This window comes from Nilaparvata lugens, chromosome 4 (assembly GCF_014356525.2).
Source record: "Nilaparvata lugens isolate BPH chromosome 4, ASM1435652v1, whole genome shotgun sequence".
NCBI lineage: Eukaryota > Metazoa > Arthropoda > Insecta > Hemiptera > Delphacidae > Nilaparvata > Nilaparvata lugens.
Window position 1 is genome coordinate 79,897,321 of NC_052507.1, and position 22,425 is coordinate 79,919,745.

At 34.6% G+C, this 22,425-nt stretch overlaps 1 protein-coding gene across 1 annotated transcript in view; it reads right to left on the reverse strand.

The window, feature by feature from the left end:
• Window positions 1–22,425, reverse strand: part of LOC120350980 — a 52,600-nt gene that overhangs the window by 25,767 nt on the left and 4,408 nt on the right. The window contains exons 3-4 of the mRNA XM_039426572.1: window positions 18,201–18,335; window positions 13,793–13,973 (exon numbers count right to left, since the gene is read on the reverse strand). Coding sequence (XP_039282506.1) covers window positions 13,793–13,973; window positions 18,201–18,335 — 316 coding nt within the window. The remainder of the gene's footprint in view (window positions 1–13,792; window positions 13,974–18,200; window positions 18,336–22,425) is intronic.

A 22,425-nucleotide genomic window follows, 5' to 3' on the forward strand; every position in this document is an offset into this window, starting at 1 on the left:
GTGTCAAAGCTGAGGGTGTAAAATCTGACAAAGCATTTATTGGAACGGTTCCACTTGTTACTCGTTCCGCTACTACATAGACATCATGTCGTCATTTTGTCCGTCCGCGCTGACCAGTGACGTCACAGTCGGTTCTACGACACTGCTTTAGTCAAGTTGGTTTTCTATACTTTTATTCGTACTTTTTCGTCGGATTATTTGCCGTTGCAATTTTAATATTTATACTATTCGATTTTTTGGAATTTAATCTTGTCTTTAGGCATCTTACTTTCTAGATATTTGTTACTTTTTCACCATGCGGTTGCAAACGCTTTACCTACGTTTCAAACACATCCGGCATCTTGCTTCTTTCATCGAGCATTGTAGCGTCTTTTTGTCTTTTGCAATGGTTCTTAGTCAAGAGCGCATTTACGCTTTTGGTCTAAACCTTTTATCCATTTTCATCAGACCTACGAAACGTTTTTAAAGGTGAATTATTCTTCGAATTAATTCGTTTGTTCTATTCTTCAATTGTGATTCAATTATTCATCAATTGCTTCGTATATTTACTCTGTTAAACTTTTGATAAACTTTGTCAAAAATTGCAACCTCGTGTGAGCGTTCATTGCTATTTATTTGATCTACAGAACGTTTTTAAAGTGTGAATTATTCTACAAATTAATTCATTTATTCTATTCTTCAATTGTGATTCAATTATTCATCGATTGCTTCGCATATTTGCTTTGATAAACTTTGCTAAGTTCACGACCTCGTGTGGGCGTTCATCGCTATTTATTTGATCTACAGAACGTTTGTAAAGTGTGAATTATTCTACAAATTAATTCATTTATTCTATTCTTCAATTGTGATTCAATTATTCATCGATTGCTTCGCATCCCAGGTAGCACACCTACGTGTTTCCAACGTTGAAATTTGGTTGTTGAGGTTGAATAACCGTTAGCGGTTGAATTTTTCAACGTTTTAAATGCAACGTTGTTTTCAACGGTTGATCTATCGTTGAAAACACGTTGAAAACAAGCTTCCAATTCCACCACTCACAGCGCTACAGTAGTCCTTACACAAAAACGGATCTATCAACGACGATCAACTGATCAACGCCATTTCATGTTTGAATTCTCATCACGTTGATGAAAGCTGTGAACTCTTTTAGAAGAGTCTACCTATTCCACATTGACTTGGTAAGTTTATTTAATTTATTATTCTTATTTAAAAGATGAGATTGTTTGATGATTTATTGTCTAAACTTCAAAACAAATATTGTGTGTTGAACATAATTATGTTTACATTTGAGGTTAGGGTTAGGTAAGTTATATTATGTTTTAAATTAGAGGGCTCTAATTTAATATAATTATTAAAAATTAATATAATACAATAAGCTTGGTTTTAAGTATTTTACATGTAGCCTACTACTTAACTTCCAAATAAACTACTATTACTTTGATTCCTGCACAAATATTTTCATTATGCTATCTATGTATTGTTTTTGTCTCAGGACTGCTTGTGTTGAGAAATTCCATCGAACTTAATATAATAACACTGAACTTGATATAATATAAATCACTTAACATCGAAGTGATTGCTTTTAACAAGTTCAGTAATTAACTCGGTGATCCAAGAAATTGAAAACGGGTGTCCGGAGTTCAGCTCATAAATATTAACATTTTCCAAATATTGTCATTCCATGGTGACGAAATTTAGCTTAAACTTGTTCATTTTAAAATTAAATTTTCAATTAATTTATGCATGTTTACAACCCATATATGTCAAGGATATTTTTGATTAATTTCATTGTGATTTTTAACTTTTGGTCTAGGTTTACAAAATTTAGTAGGCCAATAAAAAATGGTTGAAATATCGGGATACAACTGTTTTTTTCATAAAACTAATAATTATGTACCTACAGTAACTATTAAATTTTACTCATAAATCTAAAAAATAATTTTTCTACCGTTTTTATATAGAGCCTTATTTGTTTACTTCTATAGGCCTAATGAAAGAGGAGTATTTCAAGTTAAAATTCATCTATGCTACAAAATTTGGAAACCCAATATTCTTACTTTATTCTTAGTTCTTTTGAATGTTTGAACGAACAGCTGGCGTGACTTTCTTGTCTGACTATTGTATAGTAATGGACTATTTTTATCTAAAAAACAGTCATCACCTCGCCTTGTGATTCAAAATATCAATGTGTATAACAAAATATCAAATGTATAACATTATTAGATGTGCACTTGAGAAAAATGTCTGTACTTGTTGTTAAAAGCAATTCCCTTTTAACCATGCAACATCTGTATCAAATAATAACTCCTATGTGGTGGCAAAATTTCATCTGCCTTCATATTATAGAATTTCTTATTAAAATTTATATTACCTTATGTTTCAGATTCTATCAAAAAATCTTGTGGGTCGACTGTGGGCATTGAGACCCAAATTGAAGACGCTATTAAGGATTGGCTAAAATATGCGACAGTCAGAGTATTTTCAGTGGAGAAAAAAACAATCTAATTTCGTCGGTAATTAAAAAGTATTATGAAATGAAAGTGGAAAGTTATTTTGAAAGTCCCTTTCTATTGAAACACTGTAATAAAATATTTGTTTCTCCATTGCATAAATCACAAACTATCATCATACCTGAAAACTAAAATGTAGGCGGGTTTATACGATGCCAATTGACAAGACAATAATATTGTCTTCTGAAATTTATAGCTGGTGTAAAGTATCAATTGAATCTTTTAATTCTAGAACCATCATCTAGGCATAGCTAAATAAAAACTAATTGACAATTATTATTGTTTTGCCAATTGGCATAGTTTAAACCTGGCATAAATATCAAGTAAAAATTTAGATGATCTATATTATTTGCTAGAAAGAATTGAGCTATTTTTGCTCACCACAGATAAAATTATCATACTAAAAATTCAAGATTTTTAAACAACTGCTGAATTCTTGAAATAATAGTTTTAATTTATGTTTCTTACAGACATAAAATGTTTTTGAGCTTGGCAGAGTATATTAAATTACCATGGTAATTTGGTTGTAACCATCTTAGTTCTTTAAACAACCTTTCATCATACTATTTTTGTGGATCAAAATTGAAGTAATATGGAAATAGAAAGAAAAATAAAAATCTCAGTATCCTTTTTGAATCATTTAAATAATGATTAATAATAGTGATTAAATAATTCAAAAAGGATACTGAGATTTTTATTTTCCTTTCTATTTCTATAAAAAGTAGCCCTATACAGAAAAGAGATGAATATGGTTTTTATTGTGTGTTTTTAATGTCAACTTACCAATGTACCGCATTGCAGGGTAATATTTCTGTTACATGAAATCATATGTAAATAAATGGAAATATGATTTCGTATTTTCATCTCTTTTCAAATGATTTTAGAAATATTACCATGTAATTGATAAGGTACCGGTTCAAAAGTATGGCTAATTCAACGTCTATTTATAGTTGAAAATAATGGTTGTCACGACGTACTTTCAACGTCTATTTATAGTTGAAAATAATGGTTGTTACAATGTTTTTTCAACTATTATTCAACGTTGAAAATAATGTGGAAACGGCGGACATTTTCTCGTGTTTTCAACGTTGAATTTAAACGTCTTTTCAACGTTAAGGTATTACGTGTTTCTAACGTTATTTCAACGTTTCTGTGCTACATGGATATTTGCTCTGATAAACTTTGCTAAGTTCACGACCTCGTGTGGGCGTTCATCGCTATTTATTTGATCTACAGAACGTTTTTAAAGTGTGAATTATTCTACAAATTAATTCATTTATTCTATTCTTCAATTGTGATTCAATTATTCATCGATTGCTTCGCATATTTGCTTTGATAAACTTTGCTAAGTTCACAACCTCGTGTGGGCGTTCATCGCTATTTATTTGATCTACAGAACGTTTATAAAGTGTGAATTATTCTACAAATTAATTCATTTATTCTATTCTTCAATTATTCATCGATTGCTTCGCATATTACTCTGATAAACTTTGTCAAATTACAACTTCGTGTGGGCTTCAATTGCCATTCTTCTACAATTGGCTTCAACTCGTGAAACTCAAACTTTCAAATTCATCATCTCTACCATTTGGAAATCATTCTAAAAATTCCACAACTTGAAACTCGGATTATTCATTTGGGATTCTACATGCTCCAGCCTACATTTCCACTGGGGGATTCGCCTGCTGTGGTGGACGTTTCCATGCTTGTCATCACATGGCCAGATCACATCATCGCTTGCTGATGTCCTGTTTCTGTGGGTATTGCGGAGTCATTGCCTGTCTGCATCTCCTCTTCAAAATTTTATTCAGGTTATGTAAATCGTTCTATTCAATTTTCATTTACGTATGTATCATAATTGATTTATTAATGTCTATCTTGACATTCAATTCACTGAGGCCACTGACGCCTACTTATTGTTTTATTAATGTCTATCTTGACATTCATTTCACTGAGGCCACTGACGCCTACTTATTGTTTTATTAATGTCTATCTTGACATTCAATTCACTGAGGCCACTGACGCCTACTTATTGATTTATTAATGTCTATCTTGACATTCAATTCTGAGGCCACTGACGCCTACTTATTGTTTTATTAATGTCTATCTTGACATTCAATTCACTGAGGCCACTGACACCTACTTATTGTTTTATTAATGTCTATCTTGACATTCAATTCACTAAGGCCACCGACGCCTATTAATTCATTGGATTTGACAGCTACCCTTGGCTTCACAAGTGATTTTCTGAGGCCACTGACGCCTATTAATTCATTGGATTTGACAGCTACCCTTGGCTTTACAAGTGATTCACTAAGGCCACTGACGCCTAATTATCGTTCGATTGATGTCTATCTTGACATTCAAATCACTGAAGGCCTATGCCGCATATATTTTTATGTATTTTACTTATTGAGCACTATTTACAGCTCATTATTCCTTTGTACTATTGATGTCTATCTTGACATTCAAATCACTGAAGGCCTATGCCGCATATATTTTTATGTATTCTACTTGTTGAGCACTATTTACAGCTCATTGTCATTTGTTATTGAGCACTATTTACAGCTCATTATTCCTTTGTACTATTGATGTCTATCTTGACATTCAAATCACTGAAGGCCTATGCCGCATATATTTTTATGTATTCTACTTGTTGAGCACTATTTACAGCTTATTGTCATTTATTAATCATTAATATTGAACCTTACAGCAATAACTTTCATTATAGCACTCAATTTATATTCATTTCAGGTATCATTAATATTACCTTTTCGTTTATTGTCAGACTTCAATGGTCATTAATATCATTGACCCAATCTCATTTAAATTTTGTATTTCTCTACCGTGTTATCATGTTGTATTGATCCCAAGATATTTGACTCAATCTACTTACAATTGTTTTTGTATGTGGCCATCTGCCTATTATTATTTTATTGATCCCAAGATATTTGACTCAATCTACTTACAATTGTTTTTGTATGTGGCCATCTGCCTATTATTATTTTATTGATCCCAAGACATTTGACTCAATCTACTTACAATTGTTTTTTTGTATGTGGCCATCTGCCTATTATTATCTTATTATTATTAAATCTTATGTTGTTGATTCATTTAGTCTTTTATTGGCGTACTTACCACACTTCAAGCTATCAGTATTTTTATGCACAGAATTCAAAGATTTATTTGTAGGTATTTATACCAACTATCATTCACAGTCCACTGCCCTGCCCTTGGATTCTGTCAGAGGGTTCACTCGGATCACAACTCAAACAGTAGGCCTACAACGGGCGTGAGTTCAATATTGCTTCAATTTGACACAGCACTGTAGACAATTCTTCATAGCTTAGAATCTGTGATCCAATTACTTTATAAAGATGCGATTTTACCGATTTCACATTAGCCTCCCACAAGCCACCGAAATGTGGAGCAGAGGGCGGATTGAATTTCCATTCTATTTCGTTACTAGCCAATTCTGAGCCAAATGTTTGTACGTAATCGTTCGATTGTATTAGTTGATATACTTCTTTCAATTCAGTTTTTGCTCCAATAAAATTGGTACCGCAATCTGAATATACATATTTACAGGGTCCACAACGAGATAAGAACCTTTTGAATGCGGATAGGAATGTTTTAGTTGATAAGTCGGATGCTAATTCTAGATGTACGGCTTTGATAGTTAGACAAACAAACAGACACAGGTAAGCCTTCTGCGGTCGGACTCCCCTTCGTCTAGACCAAGACACCCAAAATGGGCCTGCATAATCTACTCCTGTGTGATAAAATGCTCGACATTGATTTACTCTTCCTGCCGGAAGATTTCCCATCATGAGGAATGATGGTTTTGGATTGCATTTGAAGCAAATATTACAGGATCTTATCACATTTCGCACAACATTTCTACCTCCCAATATCGAAAATCGTTGTCTTATTAGCGCTAGGACAAGTGAAGGTCCAGTATGTAGATTTCTTTCATGATAATGTACTATTAAGCGATTAGTAAAATTATCTCTCTTTGGTAATAGTAATGGATGTTTTATCTCATAAGAGATTTCTGAATGAATTAATCTCCCTCCTACGCGTATTAATTTTCCATCTAAAAATGGATTGAGCATTTGAACTTCCGTACGACAGCTCTTATTTTTATTAAGCAATGACATTTCGGAAGTGAAGTTTTCTCTTTGTACTTCTCCAACTAGAAACAACTCGGCGGCGGATAAATCGGAAGCTTGTATCAGCGAATTGCGTGGAAGTTTCTTTATGAATCTCAAAATATAAACTGTACTTCTCAATATTTTATTATACGAGGAGCATCGCTCTATCAATTCTCTTAGCGGGTAGATCGTTTTCTCGGTCACAACTAGACTACATTGTTCTACTGCGTTTTCAATTGTCAAGTCAATAGGATTTTTCGACCAACGATCATAATCTCCATTCAGGACCATTGAGCCAAAGTTGATTTTCAATTATATTTTTCGGTAATAAGCCGCGAGAAAGACAATCAGCGGGGTTTTCTGGTCCATTGATGTGAGACCAGAATGATGGAGGTAATTTCTCTTGGATGAAGACAACTCGGTTAGCGACAAATGTTTTCCAGCGAGATGCATCATTGTTAATCCATTGAAGCACTATCATTGAATCGGAAAACGCAAAAATATTTTTGAAGTTGAATTGATTTTGATACTCTTTGGTAAAAAATTCAATTAGACGTGCAAGCATGACAGCAGCGCACAATTCTAAGCGTGGAATCGTACTAATTTTCATGGGTGCTACACGGGATATAGCGCATAGAACATTTATCTTATAACTTCCATTTGGTTGTTGAGCTTTCACGTAAACAACACATCCCATTCCGACCTGAGAAGCGTCACAAAATCCTATCAGATCTGTTGTCTGATTTTCAATGATAAAAATATTCCGAGGAATTTTCATCTTTTCCAAGGCGGGTAATTGCGACTGGAATTCATTCCATACATGAACAATATCATCCCAATCTATTTTCAAAATCCACAATTTTTTCATAATACATTTAGCGAGAAGCGTGACTGGAGCAAGAAGACCCAATGGATCAAATATTCTAGCTATTGTTGAAAGGATATTGCGTTTTGTACAACTCTTGTTTTCACATCGAATATTGAAATTAAAGCAATCATCAGACGGGACCCATCTTAGGCCTAGAATTATTGTTACATCATCATCTTGAAACTTTTTCGTATTTTGCAATTGATCTTCTTTGGGTATAATTGACAGGAGATGAGATGAACTGCTTGACCATTTTACCATTTCAAATTTTCCAGCTTTAAACAAACTTCGTAGTTGACTATACAGGTTCTTAGCTTCATGAATATTTTTCACACTACAAACTAAATCATCCATGTAAATTGAATTTTCAATTACAGAGGCGGCATCCGGAAATTGTGATTTTTCATCTTCTCCCAATTGTCGTGTGACACGAATCGATAGGAAGGGTGCTGATTTAACGCCAAAAATGTTACAGTATTAAGTGTCCAACACTCAAGGTTTTCATTTGGAGAGAATCTCCATAGAATTTTCTGATATTTCCTATCATCCTCATTGACTTCAATTTGACGGTACATTTGCTTTACGTCAGCAGTGATAGCAATTGGAAATAAGCGAAATCTTAGGAGCACTGCTATCAAATCACAATGTAATTTTGGACCAGTGAAAAGTAAATCATTTAGCGAGCGATTATTTGTCGCTTTAGCGCTTGCGTCAAATACAACCCGAAGGCGAGTGGTTGTGCTGTCAGGTTTCACAACACAATGATGCGGTAAGTAATAACTATCATTTGTGAAGGATGAGAGCGACATATGACCTTGATCAATATAATCTTTTAAAATGGAATGATATTCCAATTTTAATTCTTTATTGGCTTCAAGTCGTTTTTCCATAGATAGAAAACGTCTTTCACAAATAGGCAATGAGTCTCCAAGATTGGAAGGATTTTCTTTGAAAAGAAGAATGAAGGCGAATGTATTGAACAATGTGACACTGACGCACCTTCTTGTGGTGATGTTGATGGTGAATCAACAGATTTCTTCATTATACTAAACTTATTCACATCTGATTCCTTTGTCAATTCTATACTGTCACGATGTAAACTAGAATGATGATGTTTTCCACAAAATAAACATGATTTTGTGCTCTTACGATATTTTGATATGTGCTGAGATGATAAACTGTTCACACACAAATTCTTTTCCTTAACCGTCGCGAATCTATTAGCGGTAGATAAGCTTTTGTACACTGGGCATGGATACAATTGATGTACTTCACTGCACATTACACATTTTGGCGGTTGATAATTATTATTGTTTTTCTTGACAAAGAAAGAATGTGGAAGCTTATTATTCGTTCTTGTTTTATCTTTCATTGAAGAGCTTTCTGGAATAGTTATTTGTGCAACTAGTGCGCAAAGTGATAGTTTGCTGCACCGAAAGAAACGTTTACGCACGAGCCGTAGGCGAGGGCGGAATGGTTTCTTGAGTGCAGCAGAGGAACTTTGCGCACGTATTTCACATTAAATTTTTCCTACAGATACCATTGAATATGAGGAGTGGTTGATTATGGGTAAAATGATAGCTGAAATCCATCAAATGTTTGTCTGTATGATTTTGTTATTAATAACAACTTTAATCTATTTTAAACTTGATAATCCAATTGAAAATTAATCATCGATAATTCATTCAAATTAAAAATTAAATTAATTTGAAAATTTGAATAATTTTGAGTTAATCTCAATTTCTAAATAATTTTTAAACCAATCAATTTATGAATGAAAAAATATTATTTGAAATAATTAATTATTAATAATATTAAAAATGTATAATTTAATGAGTTCTCATTTTTATTTATTTGAAAATCAGAAAAAATATAGATAGAACAAATTCGCATTCAAAATACACGCCAACACTGTCAACAGCTGATTGAGATGGCTGCAACATAATATGCAAAGTATTAAGAGTACGCAAAGTAATACTTTGCGCACTAGAGCGGAAAAGTGATTCTTTGCGTTCTGTAATCAGTGCAGGAATGGTCACTTTTCAAGGTAACTGTAGGAAAAATAATTTTTTGGGTTACGAGATAGAATCTTTTCATTTTCTCTGATAAAAGTTAACAATTTATCATAAGTTGGAATTTCGTCTTTTCTTGAATCCATTTCAAAAGAAAGCACCGTTGCTGGATCTAGTTTTGAGAGAGCTAGTTGAAGAATAATGAAATCTGTTAAATCATTTAGTTTGAGAGCTTTAATAGCATCTACTGATGCTACGAAATTTCGTAGAAAGTATTCTAATCCATTAGATGATTGACTTTTGATAGGTTTGAAGTCAATTATCTTATTAAGATAATAAGAAGCTAAGTTTCTTTTGTCTTGATATTTATCAGTCAAGGTTTTCCATAGAATAGGATAATTTTCTGCGGTAGGCAATATTCCAGATGTTAGAGATAAAGCCTTCTTACTTAATTTTCCAATGAGGTACCTAATTTTATCACAATCCGTAAGATTTGTATTTTCGTGGATATTCGTTCTAAAACTTTCATAGAATGTGGGCCATTCTGAAATTTCTCCTGAAAATCCAGGGAGTTCTAAAATTGGTAATTTTATTTTTGGTTTTATTTCAGATACTAATTTACTTTCAATAGACAATTTTGTTTCATTTTCTTTTTTTCTCCTGTGATAAAATAGCCTTCTCTACTCTTACAATATAGCAGTATAAATCTTCGAAAGAGTCTACAACTTGAAAATTGGGTTGAAACTCGTTATTGATTTCAAGAGATAATTCATTTATATCGTTCATTAAAGATCGAAATTCATCTCTAGTTTCTTTGATAGTACCTATTTTATTTAAAAATATATTTCTATTACCCGGAACTGAAAGATTTTTGCTTACATCATAAGTCTGCTGTACTCTTTGAAATAATTGATTTTTCCTAGCTTCTAGAATTCGTAATCTTTTTTCATTAGCAGACATGATAGTTACCGATTGTTGTTTATCGGTCATTTTGATGGACGTTTATTGCCTACAATAGATAAGCGATTCTACAAAATCAGACATGACTTTTGTGTATCAGACAGGCAAGGCATTTTGAAATTTGAAAGAGTGATATTTAAAAAAAAACAAATATTTCAATAGAATGAAGTAATATTTAAAAAAACGTAAATTATAATAGAATAGAGTAATTTTAAATAAATGTGGCTTTGTGCGACCACAAATCCGGCGCGGAGCGAACAAAATGGTGGGGCGGTAATAGCATTGAAATAAGTGGACTGTATATTGCGAATATTAATTAAGAAACATAAATGACTCACCCGTTGGTTGATCAAAATAAGGAGATACTGTACTACCTGCAGGTTTCCAGAAATATTTGAATAAAGTATCAAGCGTTGTAGTATTAATGGCGGAGAACAAATTTAGCATCGAGTTGTTTCACTGAGGAAAGCGATTCCACAACTAACTATAAAAGGGGAAAAGTGAATATTGGCCTTGTAGCCGACCGGTCGCTATCTTATCTGGCCTGCCTGTCTGATAATACTTGATTGCTGGCCTCTACACATTATTATATCCTATTTTATTTCATTTTTTAAATATTGTATTATTTTATTTATTTTATCTACACATAGGGTTCTGTTTATTTATTATTTCATTATTGAATGTTTAATGATTGTGATTGTAATGTAATTTATTTATTTTTATTGGTTGAATAAAGCATTTACTGTTCATTTACTGTTTACTGTTCAATTAACTTGAAATTTTGCTTACAGATTCTTAATTAACCAAGGATGGTTATAGGTCTATTCTCAATTCTTCAAAATTTCATTACGTCAAGTTTTCATTTTGTCAAGTTTTAAAATAGATCCTTGCAAAGCACGGGTTCTTGCTAGTAGTGCATGAAAATTGCATGCAAAAAGGCATGCAATGTGTAGTCTACTCGGGTGCTGATTTTTTACTAAGTTGCATTGAGATATTGAATTGCATGCGTCATGGCATGCATTTTTTCAATCCACTCGACAGCTGATTTATGATGAATATTTCAATAGTCTGATAGTCTGATTTTTTCTTTCCTTGCCCTATTACCATAGGTAAGGAAAGTATTGCTTTCCGAAAAAAATTAAGGTACCCCAATTTCAAAATTTCTATACGTTTCAAGGTCCCCTGAGTCCAAAAAAGTGGTTTTTGGGTATTGGTCTGTATGTGTGTGTGTGTGTGGTGTGTGTGTGTGTGTGTGTGTGTGTGTGTGTGTGTGTGTGTGTGTGTGTGTGTGTGTGTGTGTGTGTGTGTGTGTGTGTGTGTGTGTGTGTGTGTGTGTGTGTTGTGTGTGTGTGTGTGTATGTGTGTGTGTATGAGTGTATGTGCGTCTGTGTACACGATATCTCATCTCCCAATTAACGGAATGACTTGAAATTTGGAACTTAAGGTCCTTACACTATAAGGATCCGACACGAACAATTTCGATCAAATGCAATTCAAGATGGCGGCTAAAATGACGAAAATGTTGTCAAAAACAAGGTTTTTCGCGATTTTCTCGAAAACGGCTCCAACGATTTTGATCAAATTCATACCTAGAAAAGTTATTGATAAGCTCTATCAACTGTCACAAGTCTCATATATGTAAAAATTCCAGGAGCACTGCACCATCTATGCAAAGTTTGATTTTAGATTCCCAATTATCAGGCTTCAGATATAATTTGAACAAAAAAAATCAAGTGGAAAAGATTAAGCATAAAAATCTCTACGATTAATGTTCAGTATCATTTTCACCTAAAATTGAAAATAAGCTCGAAATTAGAGAAAATAAGATTATTCAATTGCAAACTGTTGGCAACTGTCCCAATCATTCACTATGAAGAGATAGCAGACTTCGTGTGTCAGCGCTATTACCCTGTCACCAGCTGGCTCAGATCTTATAAAAGTAGACTTGAGATGCGCGGGAACACTAGCGTCAGGTGATCAATTTTCATAACGGCAAGGAAAGTTGTTTGAGTGCACCATACCAGATTTTTACTCTAATATTGGCGTATGAAGGAGGCTCCTTTTTCCTTTTATATTATCCTTGAAATGCAAAATTCCAAAAAAAACCTTGTATATACGTCGACGCGCAATTAAAAAAGGAACATACCTGTCAAATTTCATGTAAATCTATTACCGCGTTTCGCCGTAAATGCGCAACATATAAACATTCAAACATTAAGAGAAATGCCAAACCGTCGACTTGAATCTTAGACCTCACTTCGCTCGGTCAACTAGTATATTATGCTTCCACGATCTGAAATATTAATCTGTATTTGACATCTTATTACGTCTATGAAGAACTACTTAGCAGATACAAACTAATAAAATTGAAAAGCTCAACCCGACTCACACCTAATCCCCACTACCTATTCTTAGCCAATTCAACACCACCACGCCAAACAGAGCTCGACTATCAATACACCTCATTATTGGATGCAAACGATTCAAAATTCGGCAAGCTGTGGAATGATTTATTATACATAGTTGTTCTACGATTAACCAATAGTTTTACGCCCTCTCTATAGTACCCCTCACACTTCGATTACCAATAAAAAAAACTTTGACAGATATTTTAGATTTTTCAAATATATTAAATCATGTAAAAACATCAATATGTGATAATCTGCCATAGGCCTGAGCTTTAGTACACGTAGCTGCTAAAAATGAGGGCCTCTTATTAGAAGTGGAGTGTTTTTCTTGTAAGGCTAGTTACACACACATCGATTTTTGTACGTACGATTTTTTTCCGTCCTTATAAATTCTATGAGATTAAATAGATGATGTCAAGTCATCAAAAATTGATCAGAATGACAAGTCCAAATCGACGTGTGTGTGTGTGTGTGTGTGTGTAACTGGCTTACGTTCATGGAGAGTCGTTGAGTGAAATTTGAAGTACTCAGTATTATAATAATTGACTTTTGAAATCACCAACGTTTTTAATACTTGATATAACCTATAAACTCAAGTGTTAATAATGAGTAAAGTTGCGTATTACGGCGAGGCAGAACAACTCTCAGCAACGAGCATCTCTCTGCTAACAAAAGCGAAAAGTATAAATAAATAATAACCAAGGTTTTTTTAAAAGGATTTAACATCTTTGATGAATATCAATAATAATTGGAAATTGCTTTAACACTCTGACTAGATATTTTATAAGATTTGGAAATTGTAGGCAAAAAACTGTCAATGATCTGTGTAATAACTGTAAAATAGAAAATATTAGACATTTCAATGGCATTGACATCTTACTTTTCGAATATTCGGAACACGCCAAAGCGAACAATGCTATGTGCTGTATACAATCCGAATGACGATCAAAGTTGTCGACAATCTCGTCCAGATCTGAAGGCTTCCTCGATAAAACATTACATTTTTCCTCATCAATCGCCAAAATAAGTCGTTTCAATGGTTCTGAGTAATCTGAAAACGTCTGAAAACAAAATATGATTTCATTAAAACTTGAATAGCCAGTTATTGTTTTACATTCAAATTTCACTCTTTATAGTTAACCTTGAATTATAGTTAATAAATTATTGAATTCAACATGTCTTCATGAACTTTTTTCCACAGATTCTGTGTCAAATAAAACATCAGATTCCAATAACATTGAAGGCCTGAGTTTGAAAACCAGACAAGTGCCACAGACTAAATTGTTGGGGAATAAAAAAAAACTGCTTATCACAAAAAATTCCGAAAAAATGTAACTTTGCATTCTTGTATTAAAAAATCTACCATATTGTAGTAAGTTAAGTTTTCTATCACTATAACCATTTTTGAACTTTCAATTAATTAACAGGGGGGCTTCGAAGTTGTTGGAGATATCTGGTTTTCAAACTCATCATATTTTCCGCAGGATTTGACATCAAGTTCAACTGTATCCTGTGACCCAACTCCTGAAGATACAATCTCTACAGAAATAGATTTACAATTTCAATCAGCCTTACATCGATCCATTAATGGAACCGATTTTTTAGACAATTCAGCATTTCCTTTTCTAAACAAAACAATTTAAGAGTTCACAATTTAAGTAGAAATCACAATGTCTTTTCAATATTTTATTTTAATGTACAGTCTCTGAACAACAAGTTAATGAAATTGAAATGATGAATAATGAGAAACGTTTTGATGTACTTTGTCTTGTAGAACACTGGTTGAAAGAAGAATTTTTGAATCTAGTGAGCTTAAACGGTTTTTAGCTGGTATCTGCTTTCTGTAGAACAAATTATAAAAATGGTGGTGTCGCAATTTTTATTGCAAACAAACATGCTGATCAAATACATCCACTTGATTTATCTTCCCATTCTCGTGAAATCCACCATGAATTTGCAGGATTTATATTTAAAAAGTTAAAGCTTTTAATAATTGTGATTTACAGATCACCTAATGGTAATCTAGATATTTTTCTTGAAGCGTTAGAAAGATTAATCTTATCTTTGAATAAATATAAGCATGATTATAATTTTATAATAGGAGATTTTAATATAAATATTTTAGCCAAGGACTGCAAAAGTTTGTGTTTGATAAATGTTTTAAAATCGCTCAATCTATATCTAACCAATTTTGAGGCAACTAGGTTTGAGTTGCAACAGATCTGGATCCTTCACTGTTCTCTGTTGGGGTGGACCGGGTTGCATTGAGTAACCATGATGCTTTATGCTTCCATGTTAAATCAGATATTCTATTGTGTAATAATCCTATAGAGAGGCAAAGTTTACAAGTCCAATGTATCAGGCCTATTACGCCGAGGTCACTTGAATGGTTCTGTTATAGACTGAGTTTGGTTGATTGGACTGAAATCATTATCCATGATCAGGCTGAATACAATTTTAACGCATTTTTCAATAGATTTCATGGGTTATTCTTAGATTCTTTCCCTGTTGTAACACGTAGAATAAGGCATGTCGATAGAAAAAAGACAAAATATCTAAATTCACCAGCTCTGACTATCTTAAAGAATTATGTGCTTATTGCGTATGATAAATGGAAAAAAGAAGGTACAACATCAGCCAGGTTTTCTTATAATAATATTAAGAAATTGTTCAGGTCTGAATTGAAATTCGCGCAACTGAACCATAATGTTGAGTCTATAGAATCAGCTGTAAATAAGTGTTCGGCTGGAGGGTTATTCGCAAAAATACCAAGCCAGCACAGTCCACTGTTACTTCTCTTACTGCAGAAGAATTTAATCAACACTTCATCCGTACAGTGGAGAGAATTCATGAAGATATTGATGCATATGATGAGCATCAGCTTCTAGTCCCAACTCTTAATACACAAGTATCATTTAAAATGAAAGAGGTTACGTGTGATCACATTTTAGATATAGTTTCCAAGATGAAAGCCTCCTCCAGTAAGGACATTTATTCTCATTCCAGCACCTTGATCAAACAAGTCATCAGATTTATATTATTGCCATTAACAACCTGTTTAAACGCCTGCATAAGAAAAGCCGTTTTTCCATCTCTGCTTAAACATTCCAAAACAGTGCCTATTCACAAGAGAGGAGACAAAAACTCACCGGATAACTTTAGACCTATATCTGTTCCACCTATCTTCAGCAAGATTTTCGAATAATGTTATTACTATTCAACTATATAATTTCTTCGAATCTAATGGTTTGCTTTCGAATTCGCAGTATGGCTTTAGAAAAGGTAGGTGTACTATTGATGCTGTTAGTTCAGTGGTGACCGATGCCGAGAATGGTTTCAATGATAGATAGTATGTGGGCCTGGTTCTATTAGATTTAAGTAGAGCTTTTAAGATGAGGCATTCTGTTGAGAAAGTTGGAATATCTTGGTGTTATAATTCTCTGCATATCTTGAAGTCTTTTTTAGAGGATCGTAATCAGACTGTTTGTGTCAATTCAAGTTTTTCAAAGCCTCTAACTGTACCACATGGCGTCCCTCAGGGTTCCATCCTAGGACCACTGCTTTTCCTGGTGATATCAAATCCAGTATTGGGTCAAGGGTTTTGTGCTATGCTGATGATTCGTCTACAGTTGCTGTTGATGATCTCAGTGCTCTCAAGCAGAAAATGACCAGACATCAGGATGAGGCAGCAGCTTGGTTCAGGACAAACCGCCTTTTCCTGAACACAAATAAAACTCAAAAGTTGGTGCTAAGCCTGAAGCAGGTCATTAACGGAGCAAAGAATGCAAAGCTGCTAGGTATCACTCTTGATCAGAGACTTACTTGGATCCCCCACATCGAAAATGTTTGTTCAAAGCTCAGAAGAGTGATTTACCTGCTTCGGAATTTGAAATATTGTGTACCTAAGAACTATGTGTTACTTTGCATTCTTTCAGAGTGTCTATACTTATGGATTGGTCTAGTGGGGTTGTGCTCCAGAAGTTCAAAGGGTGCTACTATTACAAAAGAAGGCATTGAGTATAATCTCTGGTGCAGCTTATCTGGAGCACTGTAAGCCACTATTCATAAATGAAAATATTATGACCATTCATGGGATGGTGGTTTTCAAACTCTTAATGAACGTGAGGAAGAACATTGACACTTATCATTGTAAAGAAGACATTCACAGCTACAATACAAAGAATAGAATCAGAATAGACGTGCCCTTTACAAGATTGAGCAAGATTTTGACTAGTCCTGGCCACTTATCTGTAAAATTTTCCAATATCCTCCTATTACAGTAAGGGAACTACCAATTGTTTCATTCAGGAAAAGATTGGAGAATCTCCTTTTAAAGAATCCCATATATTCTTTTCATGAGTTCCTTCATCTGCCTGTTTCGGATTATTTTTAGACTAAAGTTTGTTTGCTATGTCATTTCTCTTGTGTGAGGTCTGCTTTTATTAATTCTGATAGTGCATAAGATTATTATTAATTAGGTCGTTTCTATCAATTCTCATAGTGCCAATTTCATTTTTTGTAATGTTCGTTTTTTTGTTTTTTGTTATAGTATTAATGACGTTTATCGACTTGTTATATTTTTATTGACGTTTCCTATTGCATTGTTATTGCTTTAATGGAATAAAAGTATTCTTATTCTTATTCATAATCGGCTCAACAAAGAGCGTATAAAATTCATTCAATTCAATAAAAATCACCACTATAATCAAAATACATGCTTTACATCAACATTTATTTGCCATTTTAAAACCAAAATTTTATAATTTCAATAATAACATCCTGACAGCACGGAAATAAAACTATACTCCAGGTTGCATAGTATATGTTTATTGATATTAAGCGACGTTGTGCAACGGAATCAATACCATAAGAGCCAATGAACGACCCGTACATAGTTTGGTAGTGTCACTTGATCACGGTTGAATTTAATAGGTGTACTTGCACCGGGCCTTGTTCTGTCAGTCTTTATGTTGTTGAAAAACTATTTTTTCTATCAAAATTAGGGAGAGAAAAAGTTTTGAGATTCTCTCCCAATTATTTGATGGTGTGATGTGTAAATGGAAATAAATAGTCGGTCCCGGCTGAAGTATGACAGTCGTAAGGCTCAGCGACGGTTCAAGATCCATATTTCGGTGATGTGGGACCTTACCTCAAGGGACTTCCCACCAACGAAAAGCCAAACGAATTAACATGTTTCTGTCCATATTTCGAATATTACTAATATTGATTACAGTCTTTAAGATCAGAAATGAATGAAGAGTATGTAATGAAAGAGTAATATTTGTTACGTTGACTACGAGTCGAAGCAGTGCAGCGCTAACTCTTCGCTCCAATTGCAGAATCCAATCAGCCAAGAAATTGCTCTGCAATGATGTCACTGACTCTTTGCACTCCTCTTCAAGACGCTTGCATTCACCAAGAACCTGCAATGTTAAATTAATATTTTACATTACAAAATACTATTTGTTAGGTATTTCAGTATTAATTTGCTCAAACTTGATCTAACATTGGATTGCAACAGCACAACAATAAATCATGAATGTTATTGATGTTTAATTGAAACTGTTTTAATGGATTTGAGACAAAGCAACTGTAAACTACATAAAACGTAGCGCCGCAGTGCAGGATGGTTACTCACAGATTGGCGATGCTGTCATTTAAGATGGGTGTCTGAACTGCAAATGTTTCGGCCGCATTGCAGGATGACTGTTAACGGTTGCCGGAAGATCAGAGCTGGCTTTTTTCGTTATTATTCATGACAGAGAAATTCTGATTGCAGATTTGCTCTCAGCGACCCCAATTTTAACCAGAAGGCTCAGAATGTCAACAATTATTTTAACTAATTTAAAATCATCATGAAAAGTCTGGTAGTACACCACGTTTCCGGAAACGTTTTTACTGGTGACTGGAGTTATTATTGATTATAGGTAACACAAAAATCAAAACAATCGTGAGAAAGAAAACTGCTGATCAAAGTGAATGAGACCGCCACTTCATTTTTCTTTGTTTCGGCTGCTTGGCTGAGCCTGGCAGGAGGGATCAAATAACCGACTGGACTGATGTTTCGTCTGTCCGCTAGGCGGAACCACGTCGACCTTGTCTGGGTGGGTCAGGCCACTGCGGCCGTTCGTACTCCCAGCAACGCTGCTATCTATCATTTGCTGTCTTTGCGCGTTTTCTGAGTCAGCCAAGCAACCATCCTGCACTGCGGAGATAGACTTAGGAACAATCTTCTCCTCTACGTCAATTCATTTAATTTTCAATCATCCATCGACCGCCTATGGAAGGGGCATGTGGATTTGTCAATAGCCTTCAAGTCAATGGTCAATATTGCTCATTCTCCTGTGACTTGAGAGGAAAACAGGATGAAAAGAATGAGCTCAGAATCAATGCGAATAAGACAAGGGTAGTGCCATTCAGTAGAGGAGGGCTCTGGATGGATTCTGTCATTGCCGGTAAAAGTACCTTGGTCCATTGTCTCTAGCTCTTCTGTTAGCAAACTATTAGGCTGGCCGCTAACGGTTGAACGAGCATGCACATACACAGTCGATTTACATTGTTTTGTCATTACAGCTGTGATCACAGCGAAACGCTTCAAGCAAACTTTTTTGAGGTCAGGTTTTAGTATTTTCAATTTATGTTGTTTATTTTTTCGCTGCTCTATTTGAGGTTAAATTATTTTTCTATTGTTATGAATTGTAATTTTCAAGTTGTTTATTTATTGTTATTGGTAGTTTATCTTATGTTAGAAGCCTCTCGCTGATTTAGTGCATGCACGTTCAACCGTTAGTGGTCAGCCTTAGTCAGGGTCTGTGCGTGAAGCAAAGCTTGTATCTGGCCAGACAATTATCACAGCAGCAAAGTCCAAAACAGATTCAACAAAACAGTATTAAAAATTTTTACAGTATTTGATGAATCAGTGTTGGTTTATGGCTCACAATTGAGGATTGAGGTATCTGGAGGAGATTGAGACTGTTTAAATATTAGACTGACTTCTATAGGAAGGTATTTAATTAGCCAAGCACTAAACAAAATGCATATTTATATTTACATATTTTATTTACAATGCAAATTCCACTAATGTAATAGCATTGACAGATAATATAATAAGGTAGTCCTTGTGCCTTCTACAACAAAGTCCAAGATAAGGTTAGTCCTACGCCTAGACATCTGGGAAAGGTCTGTCTTTCTCATCGAGTTCTAGCTGTTTCTATCAAATGGGTCATAACAGAACTGAAGATGGAGGACTGTTGCCTACCTATAGAATCTGTATTAATGGGGAAACAGAGCTGATGAGGACCCTAAATATAATATAACTGGGCAGCCTACATGAAGTTGCTTCTCAACGTTGTTAATAGCGGGGAGCTTATTTACAGTACATGTGATTGAATGGCTTCCCATTATGGTTTCCCATAGTTGAGTAGGTTAATTTTCGAAAAAATAATTTTCTTTACATTTGTAGTAAATTTTATATATTTTATTTTAAAATATTATGTACATTTTATTAATTGGATTGCTTGTTTGTATTTTAATGGGAATAAAATTTATTTATTATTCCTGAAGCCTTCAAAATTGAACTGAAGAATTAAAACTTAGAGCTATTAAAAATGGAGCTGTATCAATTCTTTTCAAAGTTCCAAGAGGAATTATAGTTGATTTGGAGACTTAGTACATTAACTTGGATTGGCCTTTTCGTATCCAACTTATGACTCAGCTGCGGCTTGCTATCAGGCGGCAGCTCAAATTCGCAAACTCAAAGAGGATGAGTTTATAGGAATTTGAATTGATGATTCCTAAGTTGAAATAATTGATTGAATGGAACTAAATGAATGGTGAATTGATTTTAATGTTGAATGACAAATTGAACTAATGATAAATATGAAAATTATAACTGTTGCAAGTAATAAACAAACTATGCTAGTTGAAAACATCACAGGTGGCAATCAGATGAGTCGCCACATTACCCCCCCGGGCAGACGATTTGGCCATCCGAAATCTTGAAGCTCACTTTTTTTCCTGGAACAGGGTGGGTAACAGGTGGTAAAACCTTAGCGGTGTTACCATTAATCCTTAATGTGAAGGTTTTATCGTCTCTGTCCACCACTTCATGGGGACAAGTGTAAGGCGGTTGAAGTGCCCTTAAGATTGGTCCTTCTTGCAAAAAGACATGGCTACATGTGGACAGTTCCTTAAACACAAAGACGCCTGGTTGACCATGTCTTGTTGCTGGAATGGGGCGTAAATGCGACATGAATTCTCTCAAGCTTGAAATAAAACTGTCCGAGATGTCAAGATTATTGTCTTGTGATTTTGAAGGAAGCAGCTCAAAGGGCAAACGAAGAGTCTCTTCATAGACTAATTCGAATGTAGTAGCCTTGATATCTTCCTTGAAAACAGATCGAATACCAGAAGTACTAGAGGTAAGGCTTCAACCCAATCAGCCTTAGCATGAGCCATAATTGCGGCTTTTAGATGGCAATGGAATCGTTCAATCATACCGTTTGATGCCGTTTGAAGAGGTTGGAAGTGGATTGTGTCCCGCGATCTGTAGTCACAGTTTCTGGGAAACCAAAACGAGATATCCAGCAATCCAAAAGTGCATGACACACTGTCTCTGCAGTTATGTCAGATAGTGGATAAACTTCTGGCCATCGAGTAAAACGATCTGTGACCGTTAAGCAATACTTGAAAGATCGTGCAGGAGGAAGTGGGCCAATCAGATCGACGTGGATATGAGAAAATCTTTTTGTAAGTGTCACAAAATTTCCACAAGGAGCATGAACATGTCGAGTAATCTTTAATCGTTGACAACCAGTACAAGCGCGAGCCCAATCTCAACAGTTCTTGTTCATGTTTGGCCAAACAAATCTGTTGCTGAGTGAAGCATTGGGTCCGGGATGACTCAGGTTATAGAGGCTGTCAAAGACTTGTCGTCCAAAAGGTTGTGTAAGAAACGGTCGAGGTTTCCCTGTAGATACATCACAGTAAGTGGTGATCCAGGAATGGGTACACGTTCCAAAGAGAGAGAAGAATACTCTGGCGGTAGTTTCTCAAGTTCTTCAATTTCTTGAGATTTGACCAATAACTGATAATCAAGGGTTGTATTAATAGCTTCAATACGTGAAAGTGTATCAGCAACAATGTTTTGGGTGCCTTTGAGATATTGTATATCTGTTGAAAACTCAGAGATGAATGATAGTTGGTTTAGTTGAATCGGTGGAAGTTTTTCACGGTTCTGTTGAAAAGCATAGATTAAAGGCTTGTGGTCTGTGTAGATAGTGAAAGGGTGTCCTTCTAAGAGGTGGCGAAAATGCTGCACCGCTGCATTAACCGCAAGTAGCTCACGATAGTATGCAAGCCAACAGCCTTCTTTCAAAGATAATTTTTTTTGAAAAGAAAGCAAGAGGTTACCATATGCCTTCAACTAGTTGTTGTAAGCATGCTCCAACTGAATGGTTAGAAGCATCAGTAAATAAACCAAGTGGTGCACCAATTCGGGGATGGACAAGGAGA